The 22,899-nt window shown below is 38.6% G+C and overlaps 1 protein-coding gene across 1 annotated transcript; it reads left to right on the top strand.

Annotated features, from left to right (window-relative positions):
* Nucleotides 1–887: 887 nt before the first annotated feature.
* On the top strand, nucleotides 888–11,282 carry LOC309976312 (uncharacterized protein; the record flags this gene model as incomplete). The annotated part of the gene is made up of 2 exons (XM_082861891.1): nucleotides 888–957; nucleotides 9,357–11,282. The coding sequence occupies 2 exons, from the start codon at nucleotides 888–890 to the stop codon at nucleotides 10,214–10,216; spliced, it is 930 nt and encodes a 309-aa protein (XP_082718017.1). The 3' UTR covers nucleotides 10,217–11,282.
* Nucleotides 11,283–22,899: the final 11,617 nt, after the last annotated feature.

Below are 22,899 nucleotides of genomic sequence, written 5' to 3' on the forward strand. Positions count from 1 at the left end.
GACTAAAGAGATAAGACAACTAAATGCAGTGTCTTATTCTAGATAGAAAATATCTAGGAAAATAGTGCTAAACGGAACATATTTGAGACAATTGGCATCATTTACAAATTAACTGTGAACTAGATACTAATACTGCATCAATGTTAAGTTTCCTGATTTTGATGGCTGTACTGTGGTTATGGAAAAAAAAGTCCCTGTTCTTAGGAAATGTGTACTGAAAGAATTTAGTCATAGAGAGCCATGGGGCCTGTAACTTTCTCTTAAGTGGTTTAAAAAAGAATTGTGTGAGAGAGAATAATAAAGTAAATGGGCCAAATATTAACAATTGGTGACTATGGGTTAGGGTTCTACAGGCATTCTGTTCTGTGTATCACTCTTGCTATCTTTCTCTAAAATAAAATGTTATCCGAAAAACCTACGTCCCTAGGTTCTATCACCAGGGCTGCTGATTCAGTGGATTTGGGATGGAGTCTGCATTTTTGATAAGTCTCTTCAAACCACACTTTGGGCAGTGCTTCTCTGGTGGACACACAATCATTACTGCCTGTTCACCCCACTGAGAATTATTACTGTTGTATATTGCAAATAGGCCTCTTCACTGAAATTCCTGAAATTCCTGGAACCATTTTTTTTCTCTGGGGAAGAAAATATTTGTTTGTTTTTTTATTTATGTGTGTGTGTGTGTGTATGTGTGTGTGTCTACATATATATAAATATAAAATGTGATTTTGATGCGCAGTGGTTTTATTCACCTTTCCCAGTCTTCATAGGACCTTCATGAATACCAAGTGATAAGATTGACTTGTGGCAGGGTCCTTGTCCACATCATATTGCCCTAATCCACCAGTCTTTCCCCTCAAGCAGGACATCTGCTGTCCAAACCAGAAATGATTTCCTATTTTGAACAAGAAGATGATGTGTGGATGGTGAAAAAAATACCAAGAAGCTCCTATTCAGGTGAGAACCAGTCAGCCAGGAGAAAATGCCATTAATAACCCTATGAATCCATGAAGGGATGGGTAGCAACTTCAAAAATATATATTATTTGACTTTTTATGCTGATAATTTAATTGAAAATATTTAAATATTTATTTGGAGGCAAATATCATTTTTTCTTTTTTTTTAACATCTTCATTGGAGTGTAATTGCATTACAATGTTGTGTTAGTTTCTGCCATATAACAAAGTGAATCAGCTATATGTATACATATATCCCCATATTCCCTCCCTCTTGTGTCTCCCTCCCACCCTCCCTATCCCACCCCTCTAGGTGGTCACAAAGCACTGAGCTGATCTCCCTGTGTGATGCAGCTGCTTCCCACTAGCTATCTATTTTACATTTGGTAGTGTATATATGTCAATGCTGCTCTCTCACTTTGTCCCAGCTTACCCTTTCCTCTCCCTGTGTCCTCAGGTCCATTCTCTATGTCTGTGTCTTTATTCCTGTCCTGCCCCTAGGTTCATGAGAACCTTTTTTTTTTTTTTTAGATTCCATATATATGTGTTAGCATACAGTATTTGTTTTTCTCTTTCTGACTTACTTCACTCTGTATGACAGACTCTAGGTCCATCCACCTAACTACAAATAACTCAGTTTTGTTTCTTTTTATGGCTGAGTAGTATTCTACTGTATACATGTGCCACATCTTCTTTATCCATTCATCTGTCAGTGGACACTTAGGTTGCTTCCATGTCATGGCTATTGTAAACAGTGCTGCAATGAACATTGTGGTACATGATTCTTTTTTTTTTAAATTTATTTTATTTCTTTACTTTTGGCTGTGTTGGGTCTTTGTTGCTGCGTGTGGGCTTTCTCTAGTTGCAGTGAGTGGGGGCTACTCTTCGTTGACATGCACAGGCTTCTCATTGTGGTGGCTTCTCTTGTTGCGGAGCACGGGCTCTAGGTGCGCAGGCTTCAGTAGTTGTGGTATATGGGTTCAGTAGTTGTGGCTTGCGGGCTCTAGAAGGCAGGCTTTGTAGTTGTGGCGCATGGCCTTAGTTGCTCTGCGGCACGTGGGATCTTCCTGGATCTGTGTCCCCTGCATTAGCAGGCAGATTCTTAACCACTGCGCCACCAGGGAAGCCCCATGACTCTTTTTGAATTACGGTTTTCTCAGCGTATATGCCAGTAATGGGATTGCTGGGTCATATGGTAGTTCTATTTTTAGTTTTTTAAGGAACATCCATACTGTTCTCCATAGTGGCTGTATCAATTTACATTCCCACCAACAGTGCAAAAGGGTTCCCTTTTCTCCACACCCTCTCCAGCAGTTATTGTTTGTAGATTTTTTGATGATAGCCATTCTGACTGGTATGAGGTGGTACCTCATTGTAGTTTTGATTTGCATTTCTCTAATGGTTAGTGATGTTGAGCATCCTTTCATGTGTTTGTTGGCAATCTGTATATCTTCTTTGGAGAAATGTCTATTTAGATCTTCTACCCATTTTTGGATTGAGTTGTTTGTTTTTTTGATATTGAGCTGCATGAGCTGCTTGTATATTTTGGAGATTAATCTTTGTCAGTTTCTTCATTTGCAAATATTTTCTCCCATTCTGGGGGTTCTCTTTTTGTCTTGTTTATGGTTTCCTTTGCTGTGCAAAAGCTTTGAAGTTTCATTAGGTCCCATTTGTTTATTTTTGTTTTTATTTCCATTTCTCTAGGAGATGGGTCAAAAAGGATCTTGCTGTGATTTATGTCAAAGAGTGTTCTTCTTATGTTTTCCTCTAAGAGTTTTATAGTGTCTGGCCTTATATTTAGGTCTTTAATCCATTTTGAGTTTATTTTTGTGTATGGTGTTAGGGAGTGTCCTAATTTCATTCCTTTACATGTAGCTGTCCAGTTTTCCCGGAACCAATTATTGAAGAGGCTATCTTTTCTCCATTGTATATTCTTGCATCCTTTATCAAAGATAAGGTGGCCATATATGTATGGGTTTATCTCTGGGCTTTCTGTCCTGTTCCATTGATCTATATTTCTGTTTTTGTGCCAGTACCATGCTGTCTTGATTACTGTAGCTTTGTAGTATAGTTTGAAGTCAGGGAGCCTGATTCCTCCAGCTCCATTTTTCTTTCTCAAGATTGCTTTGGCTATTCAGGGTCTTTTGTGTTTCCATACAAATTGTGAAATTTTTTGTTCTAGTTCTGTGAAAAATGCCATTGGTAGTTTGATAGGGATTGCATTGAATCTGTAGATTGCTTTGGGTAGTATAGTCATTTTCACAATGTTGATTCTTCCAATCCAAGAACATAGTATGTCTCTCCATCTCTTTGCATCATCTTTAATTTCTTTCATCAGTGTCTTATAGTTTTCTGCATAAAGGTCTTTTGTCTCCTTGGGTAGGTTTATTCCTATATATTTTATTCTTTTTGTTGCAGTGGTAAATGGGAGTGTTTCCTTAATTTCTCTTTCAGATTTTTCATCATTAGTATATAGGAATGCAAAAGATTTCTGTGCATTAATTTTGTATCTTGCTACTTTACCAAATTCATTGATTAGCTCTAGTTTTCTGGTGACATCTTTAGGATTCTCTATATATGGTGTCATGTCATCTGCAAACAGTGACAGTTGTACTTCTTTTCCGATTTAGATTCCTTTTATTTTTTTTTCTTCTCTGATTGCTGTGGCTAAAACTTCCAAAACTATGTTGAATAATAGTAGTGAGAGTGGGGATCCTTGTCTTTTTCCTGATGTTAGAAGAAATGGTTTCAGTTTTTCACCATTGAGAACGATGTTGGCTGTGGGTTTGTCCTATATGGTCTTTATTACGTTGAGGTAAGTTCCCTCTATGCCTACTTTCTGGAGAGTTTTTATCATAAATGGTTGTTGAATTTTGTTGAAAGCTTTTTCTGCATCTATTGAGATTATCATATGTTTTTTATCCTTCCGTTTGTTAATATGGTGTATTAACAAACTGATTGACTGATTTGTGTATATTGAAGAATCCTTGTATTCCTGTGATAAACCCCACTTGATCATGGCATATGATCCTTTTAATGTGCTCTTGGATTCTGTTTGCTAGTATTTTGTTGAGGATTTTTGCATCTGTGTTCTTCAGTGATAATGGTCTGTAGTTTTCTTTTTTTGTGACGTCTTTGTCTGGTTTTGGTATCAGGGTGATGGTGGCCTCGCAGAATGAGTTTGGGAGTGTTCCTCCCTCTGCTATACTTTAGAAGAATTTGAGAAGGGGAGGTGTTAGGTCTTCTCTAAATGTTTGATAGAATTCGCCTGTGCAGCCATCTGGTCCTGGGCTTTTGTTTTTTGGAAGATTTTTAATCACAGTTTCAATTTCAGTGCTTGTGATTGGTCTGTTTATATTTTCCATTTCTTCCTGGTTCAGTCTTGGAGGTTGTGCTTTTCTAAGAATTTGTCCATTTCTTCCAGGTTGTCCATTTTATTGGCATAGAGTTGCTTGTAGTAATCTCTCATGATCCTTTGTATTTCTGCAGTGTCAGTTGTTACTTCTCCTTTTTCATTTCTAATTCTGTTGATTTGAGTCTTCTCCCTTTTTTTCTTGGTGAGTCTGGCTAGTGGTTTATTAATTTTGTTTATCTTCTCAAACAACCAGCTTTTAGTTTTATTGATCTTTGCCCTTGTTTCCTTCATTTCTTTTTCATTTATTTCTGCTCTGATCTTTATGATTTCTTTCCTTCTGCTAACTTTGGGGTTTTTTTGTTCATCTTTCTCTAATTGCTTTAGGTGTAAGTTTAGGTTGTTTATTTGAGTTGTTTCTTGAGGTAGGATTGTATTGCTATAAACTTCCCTCTTAGAACTGCTTTTGCTGCATCCCATAGGTTTTGGGTCATCGTGTTTTCATTGTCATTTGTTTCTAGGTATTTTTTGATTTCCTCTTTGATTTCTTCAGTGATATCTTGGTTATTTAGCAGCATATTGTTTAGCCTCCACATGTTTGTGTTTTTCTCCTGTAATTGATACCTAGTCTCATAGCGTTGTGGTCGGAAAAGATACTTGATATGATTTCAGTTTTCTTAAATTTACCAAGGCTTGATTTGTGACCCAAGATATGATCTATCCTGGAGAGTGTTCCATCAGCACTTGAGAAGAAAAAGTGTATTCTGTTGTTTTTGGATGGAATGTCCTATAAATATCAGTTAACTCCATCTTTTTTAATGTGTCATTTAAAGCTTGTGTTTCCTTTTTTATGTTCATTTTGGCTGATATGTCCATTGGTGAAAGCAGGGTGTTAAAGTTCACTACTATTATTTACTGTTGATTTCCCCTTTTATGGCTGTCAGCATTTGCCTTTTGTATTGAGGTGCTCCTATGTTGGGTGCATAAATATTTACAATTGTTATATCTTCTTCTTGGATTGATCCTTTGATCATTATGTAGTGTACTTCTTTGTCTCTTATAGTAATCTTTATTTTAAAGTCTATTTTGTCTGATATGAGAATTGCTACTCCAGCTTTCTTTTGATTTCCATTTGCATGGAATATCTTCTTCCATCCCTTCACTGTCAGTCTGTATGTGTCCCTAGATCTGAAGTGGGTCTCTTGTAGACGGCATATGTACGGGTCTTGTTTTTGTATGCATTCAGCCAGTCTTTCAGTTGGAGCATTTAATCCATTCACATTTAAGGCAATTTTTTTTTTTTTTTTGTGGTACGCGGGCCTCTCATTGTTGTGGCCTCTCCCGCTGCGGAGCACAGGTCCCGGACGCGCAGGCCCAGCGGCCATGGCTCATGGGCCCAGCCGCTCCGCGGCATGCGGGATCCTCCCAGACCGGGGCACGAACCTGTGTCCCCTGCGTCAGCAGGTGGACTCTCAACCACTGCGCCACCAGGGAAGCCCCTAAGGCAATTATTGATATGTATGTTCCTATTACCATTTTCTTATTTGTTTTGGGTTTGTTTTTGTAGGTCTTTTCCTTCTCTTGTGTTTCCTGCCTAGAGAAATTCCTTTAGCATTTGTTGTAAAGCTGGTTTGGTAGTGTTGAATTCTCTTAATTTTTGCTTGTCTGTAAAGGTTTTAATTTCTCCTTCGAATTTGAATGAGATCCGTGCTGGGTAGAGTAATCTTGGTTGTAGGCTTTTCCCTTTCATCACTTTAAATATGTCCTGCCACTCCCTTCTGGCTTACAGAGCTTCTGCTGATAGATCAGCTGTTAACCTTATGGGGATTCCCTTGTATGTTATTTGTTGCTTTTCCCTTGCTACTTTTAATATTATTTCTTTGTATTTAATTTTTGGCAGTTGGATTAATATGTGTCTTGGCATGTTTCTCCTTGGATTTATCCTGTTTGGGAGTCTCTGCGCTTCCTGGACTTGATTGACTATTTCCTTTCCCATGTTAGGGAAGTTTTCAACTATAATCTCTTCAAATATTTTCTCAGACCCTTTCTTTTTCTCTTCTTCTTCTGGGACCCCTATAATTTGAATATTGGTGCATTTAATGTTGTCTCAGACTTCTCTGAGACTATCCTCGATTCTTTTCATTCTTTTTTCTTTATTCTGCTGTGCAGTAGTTATTTCCACTATTTTATCTTCCAGGTCACTTATCCGTTCTTCTGCCTCAGCTATTTTGCTATTGATTCCTTCTAGAGAATTTTAAATTTCATTTATTGTGTTGTTCATCATTGTTTGTTTGCTCTTTAGTTCTTCTAGGTCCTTGTTAAACGTTTCTTATATTTTCTCCATTCTTTTTCCAAGATTTTGGATCATCTTTACTATCATTACTCTGAATTCGTTTTCAGGTAGACTGCCTATTTCCTCTTCATTTGTTCAGTCTGGTGAGTTTTTACCTTGCTTCTTCATCTGCTGCATATTTCTCTGTCTTCTCATTTTGCTTAACTTTCTGTGTTTGGGGTCTCCTTTTCACAGGCTGCATGTTCGTAGTTCCTGTTGTTTTTGGTGTCTGCCCCCTGTGGGTAAGGTTGGTTCAGTGGCTTGTGTAGGCTTCCTGGTGGAGGAGACTGGTGCCTGTGTTCTGGTGGGTGGGGCTGTATCTTGTCTTTCTGGTGGGCAGGCCTGCGTGCACTGGTGTGTTTTGGGGTGTCTGTGAACTTAGTATGAGTTTAGGCAGCCTCTCTGCTAGTGGGTGGGGTTGTGTTCTTGTCTTGCTAGTTGTTTGTCATGGGGCATCCAGCACTGGAGCTTGCTGGCCGTTGGGTGGAGCTGGGTCTTAGCATTGAGATGGAAATCTCTAGGAGAGCTCTCGCTGATTGATATTATGTGGGGCCAGGAGGTCTCTGGTGGTCCAGTGTTCTGAACTCGGGTCTCCCACCTCAGAGGCTCAGGCCTGACACCCGGCCGGGACATCAAGACCCTGTCAGCCACACGGCTCAGAAGAAAAGGGAGAAAAAGAGAAAGAAAATTAAATAAAATATTTAATTTTTTTTTAATTATTAAAATTAAAAAATAAAAAGAGTAATTAAAAAAAGAGAGAGCAGCCAAACCGGTAAACAAATCCACTGATTATAAGAAGTGCTAAAAACTATACTAAGATAAACATGAAAATCAGAAACAAGTCAGTCGCAGACCACAAACCCCAAGTCTACAGTTGCTCCCAAAGTCTGCCGCCTCAAGTTTGGGTTGATTTGCTGTCTATTCAGGTATTCCACAGATGCAGGGTACCTCAAGTTGACTGTGGGGATTTAATCCACTGCTTCTGAGGCTGCACAGAGAAATTTCCCTTTCTCTTCTTTGTTTGCACAGCTCCTGGGGTTCAGCTTTGGTTTTGGCCCCACCTCTGTGTGTAGGTTGCCCTCAGGCATCTGTTCCTACCCAGACAGGATGCATGTGGTTAAAGCAACAGCTGATTAGGGGGCTCTGGCTCACTCATGCTGGGGAGGGGGAGGGCAGGGGGCAAGGGGTGGGGAGGGAGGGGTACGGTAGTTATAATTGGAATTGACAGTGCAGCAGCCTGGCAGTGGCGGGCTGCACAGGCTCCCAGGGGGTTGTGGATAGTGACCTGTGCTTGCACACAGGATTCTTGGTGGCTACAGTAGCAGCATTAGCATTTCATGCTCGTCTTTGGTGTCCGAGCTGTTAGCCGCGGCTCGCACCCGTCTCTGGAGCTTGTTTAGGCGGTTTTCTGCCTTCTGTGGGCAGACAAGGAAGGAATCTCCTCTCCTGGCACACCCTGAAACAATGGTTTCTTTCCTCTTAGCCAGGTCCAGAGTTTTTCCCGGACCCCCTCCCGGCTAGCTGTGGCGCACTAGCCCCCTTCAGGCTGTGTTCACGCAGCCAACCCCAGTCCTCTCCCTGGGGTCTGACCTCTGAAGCCTGAGCCTCAGTTCCCAGCCCCCACCTGCCCCAGTGGGTGAGCAGACAAGCCTCTTGGGCTGGTGAGTGCTTTTCGGAACCAATCCTCTGTGCGGGAATCTCTCTGCTTTGCCCTCTACACCCCTGTTGGTGCGCTCTCCTCTGTGGCTCCGAAGGTTCCCCCCCATGCCCACCCCCCATCTCCACCAGTGAAGGGGCTTCCTAGTGTGTGGAAACTTTTCCTCCTTCACAGCTCCCTTCCAGAGGTGCAGGTCCCATCCCTATTCTTTTGTCTCTGGTTTTGCTTTTTTTCTTTTGGCCTGCCCAGGTACATGAGGATTTTCTTGCCTTTTGGGAAGCCTGAGGTCTTTTGCCAGTGTTCAGTAGGTGTTTTGTAGGAGTTGTTCCACATGTAGATGTATTTTTGATATATTTGTGGAGAGGAAGGTGATCTCCACGTCTTACTCCTCCGCCATCTTGAAGGTCCCCCCACATATCTTTTTTTATGAAAGCATTAAATGCCCAAGCTCCTCAAATTCACTTGGAACCAGCATTACCATTTTCTTAGTTCCTCATTAAAATTTTGACAGTTGTTCACTCCATAATTGTATGAAAGTTATATTTTAAACTTTTTGATAATCATACTTTGACAACATTAACCCGTTTGTAGCTCATAGAATTTGACTTGGTGTTTCTAGTAACATTTAGTTTCCTTGACTAAGGAAAAGGTCCCCAATATCTTCCCATTCCCCTTGAAGCAAAAATGAAAAACCTAATGTCAGGAGGACAGAGACCAGCAGCAACACTTCTTCACTCAGTGAAGCTTCTTTGCTTTACCAGTACTGCCGAAGTATGTCCAGGAGTACTGTGCAGCCTCAGACAAAACCTCTGCTCACTTTCGTATCTAATTTTCTTTGTCCCAGGAGTCAGGGATGAGAATGATGGGATTCTCTCTTGGCCAGTATCTCCAGGAGAAAAATCCTATAGCTATCCCCAGTGTGGCCAAGACTTCAGCCAGCTCAGAAACCTTCTAATTCACCCGTGAACCCGTAAGGGAGAGAAGCCCTCTCCATATGACGGGGTGGAAGAGCCTTCAGTGAAAGGACAACAGACCTTAACCTTCCTGTGCTCCTTCCAGGAGGCAAGCCCTGCCGCTGCATGGAGTGTTCCAGAGTCTTCAACTCAGAATTTGCTCTGAGGAGGCACAGGAAGGACCACATGGGAAAGAAACCTCACACATGTGAGGAATGTGGGAAGGACTTCAGCCGTAGCTCCAACCTGTCCATCCATCAGCGAATACACACAGGCGAGAAGCCCTACAGATGTGGTGTGTGCGGGAAGGACTTCAGCCGCAGCTCCAACCTCTCTATCCACCAGCGCATCCACACAGGTGAGAAACCCTTCAGGTGCTCTGACTGTGGCAAGGACTTCAGCCGCAGGGCAGCCCTGCAGATCCACCAGAGTGTCCACACAGGAAGGAAGCCCCATGCCTGTAAGGTATGTGACCGGGGCTTCACCTCACGCTCTACGCTGGCACGACACCAGCAGGACCACGCAGGAGACAAGGCCTATGTGTGTGACACATGTGGCTGGGGCTTCAGCCAGAGAGCCAGCCTCTATCTGCACCAGCGTGTTCACACTGGGGAGAGGCCATTCCGGTGCGAGGCCTGTGGGAAGTGCTTCAGCTGGAGCAAGGACCTGGGTATCCACCAGAGGGTCCACACGGGAGAGCGGCCCTACAGGTGTGAGGCTTGTGGGAGGGACTTCAGGCATCACTCGGCCCTCAAGAGGCACCAGAGGGTGCACACAGGGGAGAAGCCCTACCCCTGTGCTGTGTGTGGGAAGGGCTTCAGTCAGAGAGTCCACCTGCAGACGCACCAGAAAGTGCACTGTAGGGAGAGGCTTCCAGGATTGGGCTCTGCACATGCAGGTGCCTTCCACAGCCAGGGAGAGTGCCAGGGCATGGGTGCCGAGGTGCACAACATGGATCAGGCTTAATGATGTATGGCATTTATTAGTATTTATACAGTAAAGAGGACAGATCAACAGCACTTAGATGGAGAAATAGAACATTTTCAGCCCTCCCAAAAGACCTCTGCATGCTTCTTTCCACTCACTACCCCACAAAGGGAGTCGCTATCCTGACTTCTAAAATCATAGATTGATTTTGCAAGTTATAGAATATCATATAAGTGGAATTACACAATATGTAATCTTTCATATAGGACTTATTCACTCAATGTCTGCATCCACGTTGTTGCATGTATTCAGAGGTTCATTCATTTTATTACTGAGTAGTATTCCATTATTTGAATGAACCACAGTTTGTCCATTCACCTGTTGATGGACGTTTACATTTGGGTTATTTCCAGGTTTTCCAGGTTTTGTTCGTTATGAATAAAGCTGCTGTGAGCATTTGGGTACACATCTTTGTGTGGACATATACTTTAATTTCTCTTGGGTATATACTTTGGAGTAGAATTGATGGGTATTTTTTTAAATTATTTTTTTTAAAGATTTTTTTGATGTGGACCATTTTTTTTAAAAGTCTTTATTGAATTTATTACAATATTGCTTCTGTTTTATGTTTTGGTTTTTTGGCCGTGAGACATGTGGGATCTTAGTTCCCCAACCAGGGATTGAACCTGCACCCCCTGCATTGGAAGGCAAAGTTTTAACCACTGGACCACCAGGAAAGTCCCTTGATGGGTATTTTAAAACTTGTAAAAAACTGGGCTTAATTGTCTTGTACATTGGATTTTTACATGTACTTGGAAAATTTCAAACAAATACAGAAATGGAACAGTGTAATAAACACTCATGTCCCCATCATCTAGCTTCAGTAATCAATTCATGATGAATTTTGTTTATTCTATTCCACCCTGCTCCCTCACACACAGTCCTGAAGTATTTTAAAGTAAATCCTAGACTAAGATATTGTGTCATCTTTATACCTTCAAAAAATAAAGATTTGTTTAAAATGTTTTTCCAAAGAATCACTCTGTTTAAAAAATTTTTTTATTAAGGTAAAATTCAGAAAACAAAATTCACCATTTTAACCATTTCATAGTATAGTATTCAATAGTTTTTAATATATTCACAATGTTGTACAATCATCACCACTGTCTGATTCTAGAATATTTTCATCAGGCCAGAAAGAAACCCCATTACTATTAAGCAGTCACTTTTCATTCTCCCCCTCCCCCAGCCTCTGGCAACCACTAATGTACTTTCTGTTGCTATAGATTTGCCTATTCTGGACACTTCATATAAAAGGAGTCAGACAATATGTGCCCTTTTATGTCTGGCTTCTTTCACTTAGCATAATGTTTTCAAGGTTCATTTATGTTGTAGCATATATTAGTACTTCATTCTTTTTATGGCCAAACAATATTTCATTGTATGGATATACAACATTTTAAAATCCGTTTTTAAGTTGACGGACATTCGGATTTTTTCCAGTTTTGGGGTTTTATGAATAATGCTACCATAAACATTCATATACAAGTTTTTCATTGAGCATATGCTTTTAATTCTTTTGGGTATATATGGAGGAGAGGAATTAGTGGGTCATATGATCATTCTGTTTTACTGTTTGAGGAACTGCTGAATTGTTTTCCACAGATCCAATTAATCTTGCCATCAGCAATGTATTTGGGTCCCACTTGCTCCACATCCTCAGCAACACTTGTCATTTCCCGTATTTTGTTTGTTTCTTTATTTTGTTTTTAATCATAGCCATGCTAGTGGCTGTGAAGTGGTATCTTCCTGTGATTTTGATTTACGTTTCCCTAATTACTAATGATGTTGAACTTCTCTTTATGTGTTTACTGGCCATTTGTATATCTTCTTTAGAGAAATGTCTATTCAAGTGCTTTGCCCATTTTTAAATTGGATTGTTTATCTTCTTGCGTTTGAGTTGCAATAGTTATTTATATAATCCCAGGCCCTTATGAATATGTTATTTGCAAAGATTTTGTCCCATTCTTTGGATTGTGTTTTCGTTTTCTTGTTGGTGTCCTTTGATGTGTAAAAGTTTTTAATTTTGATGAAATCCAATTTATTCTTTTCTCTTGATGCTTGTGCTTTTGCTGTCATATTTAAGAAATAGTTACATAACGCAAAGTCACAAAAAGTTATACCTATTTTTCCTTTTAAGAGTTTTATAGTTTTAGCTCCTACATTTAAGTTTGATCCATTTTGAATCAATTTTTATATATAGTATGAGGTAGAAGTCCATATTAGTTCTTTTGCATGTTGATACCCAATTGTCCCAGCACCATTTGTTGAAAAGACTATTCTTTCCCCATTGACTAGTCTTGAACCCTTCCTGAAAATCAGTTGACCATATGTATGGGTTTATTTCTGGACTCCAAAGTCAATTCCACTAAGCTGGGACTTCCCTGGCAGTCCAGTGGTTGGGACTTTGCACTTCCACAGCAGGGGCCGGGTTCAATCCCTGGTCAGGGAACTAGGATCCTGCCTGCCATACACCATGGCCCAAAAAAAAAAAATCAACATCAATTCCATTGATCTATATGTCTGTCTTTGTGCCAGTACCATACTGGTTTGATTACTGTAGCATTGTAGTAAGTTTTGAAAACAAGAAATGTGAGTCCTCCAATTTTGTTCTTCAAGAAAAAAGATATTTTTGGCCATTCCTTTGCAATAACAATATGACTTTTAGAGTCAGCTTGTCCATTTCTGCAAAAAAGGCTATTGGGATTATGATATGGATTGCACTGACTCTGCAGTAACTTTGGGGAGTATTGCCATCTTACCAACATTAAGTCTTCCAGTCCATGAACACAGGATGCTTTTCTGTTTATTTGGTTTTCTTTAATTTCTTTCAACAGTATGTTTTGTAGTTTTCAGTGTACAAGTCTTATACCTCATTAGTTCAACTTATTCTTAAGTACCTTATTAATGTTATTGTAAATGGAATTGTTTTCTTAATTTCATTTTTGGGTTCATTGCTGGTGTATGGAAATACAACTCAGTTTTGTATATCAATTTTGTATCCTGCAATTTTGCTGAACTCGTTTATTAGCTCTAATGGTTTTTTAGTGGATTCTTTAGAGTTTTCTATAAGATCATATTATCTGTGAATAGATAGTTTTTTTTTTTCCTTTTCAATTTGGATACCATTTCTTTCTTTTTCTTGCCCAGTTGCCCTGGCTAGAACTTCCAGGACAATGTTTAAGAGACCTGTTGAGAGCAGATATTCTTGTATTGTTTCTTGTCTTAGAAGGGAAAGCTTTCACCATTAAGTGTGATATTAGTTATAGGTATTTCCATACATGCCCTTTTTCCTTCATTCTGTTAATATAATGTATTCCATTAATGGATTTTCCAGTATTGAACCAGCCTTGCATTTCTGGGATACATTCCATTTAGTCATGGTGCATACAGTAATTCTTTTAATAAGCTGCTTGATTCAATTTGCTAGTATTTTGTTGAGGATTTTTGCATCTATATTCATAAACAATATTGGTCTGTAGTTTTTCTCTTCTGTGATGTATATAAGTGGCTTTGATATGAGGGTAATTACATTGGCCTCATAGAATGAGTTAGGAAGTGTTCCCTCCTTATCTTTTTGAGGGGAAAAGTTGAGAAGTATTGTTAATTTTTCTTTAAATGTTTGGTAGAATTCACTGGCGAAGCCATCTGATTTTTAACTTTTCTTTGTTAGAAGTTGTCTCAGTCAATTCAAGGTGCTATAACAAAATACCATAAACTGGGTGGCTTAAACAAAAAACATTTACTTCTCACAGTTCTGGAAGCTGGGGAGTCCAAGATCAAGGGGCCAGCAGATATGGTGTCTGTTCTTGCTGTATCCTCACATGGCAGAGAAGAGAGACAGAGAGAGAGAGAGAGAGAGGGAGAGACAGGGTGCACTCTCTGGTTTCTTTTTCTAACTAGTCCAATCATGGGCACCCTGCCATCATGACTTCATCTAAACCTAATTATCTCCCAAAGACTCCACATCCAAATATCATCATGTTGGAGGTTAGGGCTTCAATATTAATTTTGTGGGAGACACAAACGTTTAGTCCATAACAGAAGTTATTTGTTTACTGATTCAATCTCTTGTCATAGAAAGGCATACTTCTCTTGAATAAGTTTTGATAGTTTGTGTGTTTCTAGGAATTTTCCCATTTCATCTAGGTCATCTAATTTGTTACCATAAAATTGTTCATAATATTATTTTATAATCCTTTTTATTTCTGTAAGGTCAGTAGTAATGTCTCCTCTTTCATTCATGATATTAGTAACTTGAATCTTCTCCCTTTTTTTCTTAGTCTATGATTACCAATTTTGTTGATATTTTCAAGGAACTAACTTTTGATTTTGTTGATTCTCTACTGTTTTTCTATTTTTTGTTTATATTCTTTCTAATATTTATCATTGCCTTCCTTCTGCTTACTTTACATTTCTTTGCTGTTCTTTTTCTAGTTCCTTAAGGTGGAAGGTTAGGTTATTGATTCGAAATTTTTCTTCCTTTTAATGTAGCAGTTTATAGGTATGAATTTCCCTCTGAGTACTGCATTAGCTGTAGCCCATAAATTTTAGTGTGTTGTGTTTTTGTCTTCATTTATCTCAAAGTATTTTCTAAATTTGTTGTGATTTTTTTCTTTGATTAAGAATGTGAATTAATTTCCATGTATTGTGAATATTCATATTTCCTTCTGCTGTTGATTTCTAATTTCATTCCATTTTGGCCAGAGAAGATAATATGTGTGGTTTCAGAGTTTATACATTTATTGAAGCTTGTTTTGTGATATAATGTATTGTCTGTCCTGAAGAATATTTCATGTACACTTGAGAAAACTGTTTATTCTGATGTTGGATGGAGTGTTTTATATATGTCTGTTCAGTCTAGTTGGTTTATAGTGTTATTCAATTCTTCTGTTTTCTTGTTGATCTTCTATCTCATGTGTCCATTAAAGGATGTGGGGTATTGAAGTCTTCAGCCATTATTATTGAACTATTTCTCCTTTCAATCTTGTCAGTTTTACTTCATATATTTTGGGGCTCTGTTGTTAGTTGCATGTATGTTTGCAATTGTTATATCTTTTGATAGGTTGACACTTTAATTAATATATAATGTCCTTGTCTTTTGTAATGTTTTCTGGTTTAAAGTCTATTTTGTCTAATATTATAACAATTCCAAATCTCTTTGAATTATTAATTGCATAAAATGTCTTTTTCCATCTTTTCACTTTGAAACTGTGTCTTTGCATCTAAAGTGAGTCTTTTGTAGACAGCATATAATTAGATCTTTTAAAAAATCTTGTCTGCCAATCTCTGCCTTTTAATTGGAGAGTTTAATCTGTTTTCATTTAAATAATTACTGATAAGACAGGACTTCTGCCAGTTTGCTATTTGTTTCATATGTTATACATGTTTTGTTCCTCAAATTCCTTCATTATTGCCATTTTTTATTTTTAATCGAGTTTTTTTGTAGTGTACCATTCTGATTCCCTCTTCATTTCTCTTTCTGTATATATATATATATATTTTTTTTTTCTTAGTGATTTCTTGGGATTACAATTGACATTTTATTTATTATTATTATTTTTTGGCCATGCAGTGTGTCTTGTGGGCTCTTAGTTCCCCAGCTATGGTTGAACCTGGGCCCCAGCAGTGAAAGTGCTGAGTCCTAACCACTGGACCACCAGGGAATTTCCTACAATTGACATTTTAAACTTATAACAATCTAGTTTGAATTAATACCAACTTTGCCTCGGAAGTATACAAAAACTCTGCTCCTTTACAGCTCTATGCCCTCTTTTTGTTATTGTCACAAATTACATCTTTTTACAGGTGTGCCCATCAATATAGATTTATAATTATTTTTTCATGCAGTTGGCTTTTAAAAATACTATTTATTTATTTATTTGGCTGTGCCAGGTCTTAGTTGTGGCACACGGGATCCTTGTTGCTGCGTGTGGGACCTTTGTTGCAGCATGTGGGATCTTTAGTTGCAGCATGTGAGCTCTTAGTTACAGCATGCAGGATCTAGTTCCCTGACCAGAGATTGAACCCAGGCCCCCTGTGTTGGGAGCATGGAGTCTTAACCACTGAACCACCAGGGAAGTCCCCACGTAGTTTTCTTTTAATTCATATGGGGTCAAAATGAGTTATAGACCAAATATACACTAATACTGACTTCTGTATTTACCTATGTAGTTATTTTACTGGCATTCTTTATTTCTTCATGTGGATTTGGGTTATTGTCTAGTGTCATTTAGTTTCAGCCTGAGGGGCTCTCTTTAGCATTCCCTGAAGGGCAGGTCAATACTGATGAACTTTCATCTGGGACCATCTTAATTTCTTCTTTATTTCTGATGGATACTTTAACTGGTTATAGAAATCTTGACTGACAGTTTTGGTTTTTCTTTTTCAGCAGTTTGAATATGTCATCTTATTGCCTCTGGCCTTCACGGTTTCTAATGAGAAATCAGCTGTTAATTTTGTTAATGATTCCGTATACATGATGAATGGCTTCTCTCTTACTGTTTTAAGTATTCTCTCTTTATCTTTGGCTTTCAACAATTTGATTATAACGTGTCTGCCTGTGAATCTTTTTCAATTTGTCCTATTTTGAGTTTCTTGAGCTTTTTAGATGTATAGATCCATGTTTTTCATCAAATTTGGAAAGTTTTTGGCCATTACTGTCAAATATTCTTTCTTCCTCTCCCCTACCTAGTTTGAGACTACCATTTTATGTATGTTTGTATGCTTGAAAACGTCCCACACGTCTCTTATTCATTTTTCTTTTTCTTTTTCTTTTTGCTCCTCAGACTGGATAATTTCATTTGATTTATCTTCAAGTTTGTCAGTTGTTTCTTCTGCCTGTTCAAATCTGCTATTGAATCTTCTAGTGAATTTTTCATACCAATTATTGTACTTTTCTGCTCCAGAATTTCTATGTAGTTCATTTTTGTAAATTCTTTTTCTTTATTGATATTTTCTATTTGGTGAAACATTGTTCTTGTGGTTTCCTTTCACTCTTTGAACATATATAAAATAATTGATTTAAAGTCTTTACCTATTAGGTCTTTGTCTAGAAAGTCTTTGTCTGTCTGAGCTTTTCCAGGGACAGTTTCTATTAATTTCCTTCCCACCTTCCCCGGTGGATGAACTGTACTTTCTTTTTATTCATTTTATTTATTTATTTATTTATTTATTTATTTATTTATTTATTTATTTATTTATGGCTGTGTTGGGTCTTTGTTGCTGCGCATGGGTTTTTCTCTAGTTGTGGTGAGCGGGGACTACTCTTTATTGTGCATCGGCTTCTCATTGTGGTGGCTTCTCTTGTTGCGGAGCACGGGCTTTAGGCACGCGAGCTTCGGTAGTCGTGGTGCTCGGGCTCAGTAGTTGTGGCTCACGGGCTCTAGAGCGCAGGCTCAGTAGTTGTGGCACATGCATGGGCTTTGTTGCTCCTTGGCATGTGGGATCTTCCCGGACCAAGGCTCAAACCCATGTCCCCTGCATTGGCAGGCACATTCTTAACCACTGCGCCACCAGGGAAGCCCAATATTCAATATTTGAACTGGGTCGGAGGATGTAGCTTGAGGGGGAATACTGACTTTTCCATATAGAATTAAATAAATGGAGGAAGAAAACTGATCAAAAATGCCTGAAGGCATAGGGAAAAAGAAAAGCAGAATTTTTAAAAAATGAGTCCAAAAGTAGCAATATATCACAGTGACTAAGCTTGTGGACTTGGAAGCCAGTCTTTGTGGGTACAAATTCTTGCTTTCCACTTTCTGTGTAACATTGGGCAAAGCTTTCTAGTACCTTCTCTGGTCTTACTTTTCACATCTAAAAAATATGAATAATTGTACATTTCTTAGGATGAAATGGTATAATCCATTGTTATAACCAATGTAAAATACTACACATAGGCCTGGCACATCATAATTGTTCAAATTAATGTTACTATTATTATTAATTCAATAAAATAATGTGTTGAGTTATTGGATGGAAAGACAAAGATTCTAAGATTGGAAAAGAAATTTTGAGCTACATGCTGTTTTTAAGGAACAACTAAAACAGACTTGTACAGGTTGCAAATACAGGGATTTTTAAAAAAGATATCACAGGAAAATGTTAAAAGATTCAGGTATAGCAATATTAAAATATCAAACAAATAGAAAGCAAGGAATAATATTAAATATGGCATAGGTGATTCACTTTGTTATAAAGCAGAAACTAACAGACCACTGTAATGCAATTATCCTCCAAGAAAGATGTTAATAAATAAATAAATAGGGCAAAAGGAGATTAAAATTCTATACCACTAGAGGAGAAAAAAACTAAACAAATGAGTAGAACCAGAGGCAGGAAAGAAAAGAAGAGGAAAACAAAATAGATAGGATCCTTGAAAATGAAGGGAGTAGTGAGTTTAAATCATAAGCACACAGATATGTTAAGTATAAATATCCTATTAGGAGAAAACCACTTCGTATTGTATAATGTTAATTTTTTGGTTTTGATAATTGTGCTATAATTATTTCCGATGTTAACATTTGGGGGAAGATGTTAACACACAGAAACTCTCTGTACTATTTTTGCAACATTCAGGGTAGCTTGTAGTTAAAAAGTTAAACAATTATAGAACCAGGGGATAGGGCTAATAAAGCAAATAGGGCAGAATGTTAGAATGAGTCTAATTACTCAGAGAGATGTGAGAGGTTATTACTTCTTTAAAACTGATCAGCAAAATAACTTGGAAATAAAAAGTGAAATCACTGAAATAAAAACAGTATAGTAAGTGGACTGGATGGAAGAATAAATACAGTTTAAGTTGGACATGTTAAACAGAAAGATAGATCTGAGGAATTTGCCAGGATGCAGTGCAAATGGCAAGTATGAAGCAACAGCTGAAGGTCATGGAGGAATCTGAAGGTCTGTTGTATTCTCATCTCATAGAAATTCTAAAAGGAAAGAGCAGCCAAGAAGAAGGGGAGGAAAACATAGTCTATACCCTGAAGCTGCAGACTAATGGTCCAAGGGGCCACAAATGGTTCTGAGTGGTCATGTGTTGGCAGCTGTGGTAGAAAAAGGCACCCTCATGGGTGGCTTCTGGGAAAGAACATTTATCCAGACAGTCTCAGTGCCCATTAAAAGCTGAAATTCACAGACTCTTCAGTGAGCAGTTCCACCTAGAACAAATGCTCAGTACAGTGTTTTCAGTGAAAACAAAGCATTGAAAATAATTTAAATATCCACCAGTACAGGAATGGGTAAATAACCATGGCTCATTTTTTTTCCTAACAAAAAATATTTTAATATAGGAATCAACATGTGAACATTATATTTAGGTGATAAAATTCAGGTTACAAATATAAGATAAATATCAAATAATATCATACTTCTGGTTTAATGGAGAACAGTTGTGACAGTCATGCTTAACACCTTGGTTAAGTAATGAGAGAAATGGGTTGGGGTGTCATAGAGGTATGCAAAAATTTAACAGTTCAAATGATCCTTAGCCCTTCTGAGAAAATATAGGTGGCAGATATTTCTGTAATATGGTGGTTTCAGTCCATTAGTGAGTGTTCTGTTCATGCATTTAAAGTAATGGCAGATGTTTCTGAGCACTGAAAATTAGATTCAAAGTTAAGTCTTTGCTCAACAAGTTAATGATACTATGAATCCCTTGTATTTAAAAATATAGTTTATGGAATCTTAAAAAAAAAAAAAAAAAAGGTTCTGAAGAACCCAGGGGCAGGACAGGAACAAAGACACAGACGTAGAGAATGGACCTGAGGACACGGGGAGGGGGAAGGGCAAGCTAGGACAAAGTGAGAGAGTGGCATGGACACACATACACTACCAAACGTAAAATAGATAGTGGGAAGCAGCCGCATAGCACAGGGAGATCAGCTTGGTGCTCTGTGTCCACCCAGAGGGGTGGGATAGGGAGGGTGGGAGGGAGATGCAAGAGGGAGGAGATACGGGGCCACATGTTTATGTATAGATGATTCACCTTGCCATACAGCAGAAACCAACACACCATTGCAAAGCAACTACACTCCAATAAAGATGTTAAAAAACAACAACAACAAAATATGTAGTTTAAATTTGTAAAGTTTAAGGTAAAGCATACTTGTTTTCATAGTTATTTTTAGATATAATTGAGACTACACTACCATATATAATCAGCTATACTGCTGTGCACAGTTAATTCCAGTTACTGTATTTTATATTTGCTGATCATCAACAGCACACAATTCATGCTCCAAAAGAAATATATCAATCCAGCAAAATGGTTACATTTAATTTTATTTTAAAGACAGATTAATTAAATTTAAGGAAGAATTGGCTTTTCTTGATAGCTCATTTTCAAATTACTGATACAAACTTACCAGAGAGTAATTATTTATTTTGCCTAACATCAAACGATCTGCAAAAAGTTTCCAAGATAGAGGCATTCCTTGTTCCATTTCCAAAAATAAAGGTTTTCTAACTGAAAGCATTTACATTCCTAGCTCTCTAAAGTAAACATTAAAAACAAAGTACAAAAAATGATCTCTTGGCTTCTGAATAGCCCACTTAGTTACATAAAGTATTTTCTGTCCCAACACTTTTCTCAAATTCAAAAGATATCTACTTCCTAAGAACATGACAGTCTTCATTTCAGACCAGTCTGTTTCCATGGCAACACTGTGGATTCCTTGGCCACCATAAGTTGCATTAGTTGACTGTGGAATTTCTCAATCTTCTTTACATCTTGAGCTTGGCCTGTTCTATACACCAAACTAAATCATCTGTTACTTTAATATACAAACTCCCATCAGAATGCCTGTATTTGAGAACTACACGTGCCTTCATAGGGTCTGCGAGGTAGAGTTTCTCCGCTGCGCGACTGAACTCCTCCCAGGTCTGGTACTGCGGCATCGTGGGCCCGCGGCAGAACAGGAGAGGGAGGCAAAGCTACCGACTGGAGGTGGAGGCGGCGCGATGCGGCCCACCTACCTCCCTACCTCTCGCAGCCACCTACCGCGGCAGAGGCCCAGCCAATCCCATGGCTCATTTTTACTATGAAACAATATGTAGCTTAAAAGAAACCAGAAATATAATATCTATATGTACCAAGATGGAAAAATTCCCAAGAGATAATGTTAACTAATCAAACCAGATATAAAACAATATGTATAATTTATATACACAAAACGAAACTATTTCTATATATGTTTTATATTCTTAAAACAAATAAGATCAACACTAGGGACTTCTCTGGTGGTCCAGCAGCTAAGACTATGAGCTCCCAAAGCAGGGGGTCCAGTTCAATCCCTGGTCAGGGAACTAGACCCCACATGCCACAACTAAGAGTTAGCATGCCACAACTGAGAGTCCACATGCATGCCGCAACTAAAGATCCCGCACGCGCAACTAAGGATCCTGCATGCCGCAACGAAGATCCCACATGCTGCAGCCGAGACCCGGCAAAGCCAAATAAATAAACAAAAATTAATTTTAAAAAAGATCAACACTAAAAAATACACACAGGTAACAATTACTTAGAAAATGTAATAATCACAATATATATCATTATAAAACTAAATAAAAACTTAGGATAGGTCTAAGAATAGGTCTTAGAATAAAGCCTCAGAATAGGTCTAAAAAGAATTATGGAAGATCTACTTGAATAAAAGTATAAGATTTTACTGAAAGACATAGAAGACTTGAATAAAAGGAAACAGATACCATCATTCCCAATAGGTAGATTTAATGTTAAAATGTCAGTTCTTTCTAAAATATTCTATAAATTCTAGGCCATTTCAATCAGAATCCCAGCATCGTTTCTTTAGTAGAATTTGAGTAGCCCATCCTGATACTCATTTGCAAGACAAAATGGGCCAGAAGAGCCAGAAAAGTTTTGGAAGATAATTACATAATGGAAGGACTTGCCCTATCAGAAGTCAGATAGTCTGCAGAACTTCATTGTGTTATTGGGACAGTAACAAACATGGAAGAGAGGGGGAAAAGATGACTCTTCAGTAAATGGTGTTTGGACAATTGTTTATCCATCTGGGAAAAAAATAGTTACGTCTCTACCTTACACCGTACCCCAAAATAAATTCCAAGGGAAATTAAAAAATCAAAACTATAACAGAATTAGGTGAACATAAAGTTTTTTTAAAAAATCTAAGCACGAGGATATCTTTGCATTTAAGAAACAGAACCCAGGATCCATAAAGGAAGAGACTGATAAATGTAACTATGCAAAAACTGAATATTTAAAAGTCGAAAGACACTATCCCCTCCACCCAGGATGTGTACGTTGAGATTGAAGCCTCTGGGACCAAATTCCAGTCCAGCCCAGGGGAGCAGAGACTTGGGACTGACTTCCCCTCAGACCCCTGCGGGTCAGCGGTGCACCTGGTACAGACTGGGAAACCTGAGCAGGCAAATACAGGGTGCCAGGAATAATGATACCGACTCACATTGACGCATCTCCCACCGTTCCAATCCCCAACTTTGCCATGCTGCAACTCTGCCCTCTCCCCAAGTGCCTCAGATTTAAAACCCTGCGAAAAGATGATTCTCCTGTCACAGACAGGGGAATCTAAGTGGGCTACGGTGTGGTAAAGGACTCTGTTCTCTTCCCCTCCCCCAACCCCACCCCGCCATAGCTACCCCGCACCTGCCTCCTTCCCCCA

This window comes from Leucopleurus acutus (assembly GCF_964270905.1).
Source record: "Leucopleurus acutus genome assembly, chromosome: 20".
NCBI classification, from domain to species: Eukaryota; Metazoa; Chordata; class Mammalia; order Artiodactyla; family Delphinidae; genus Leucopleurus; species Leucopleurus acutus.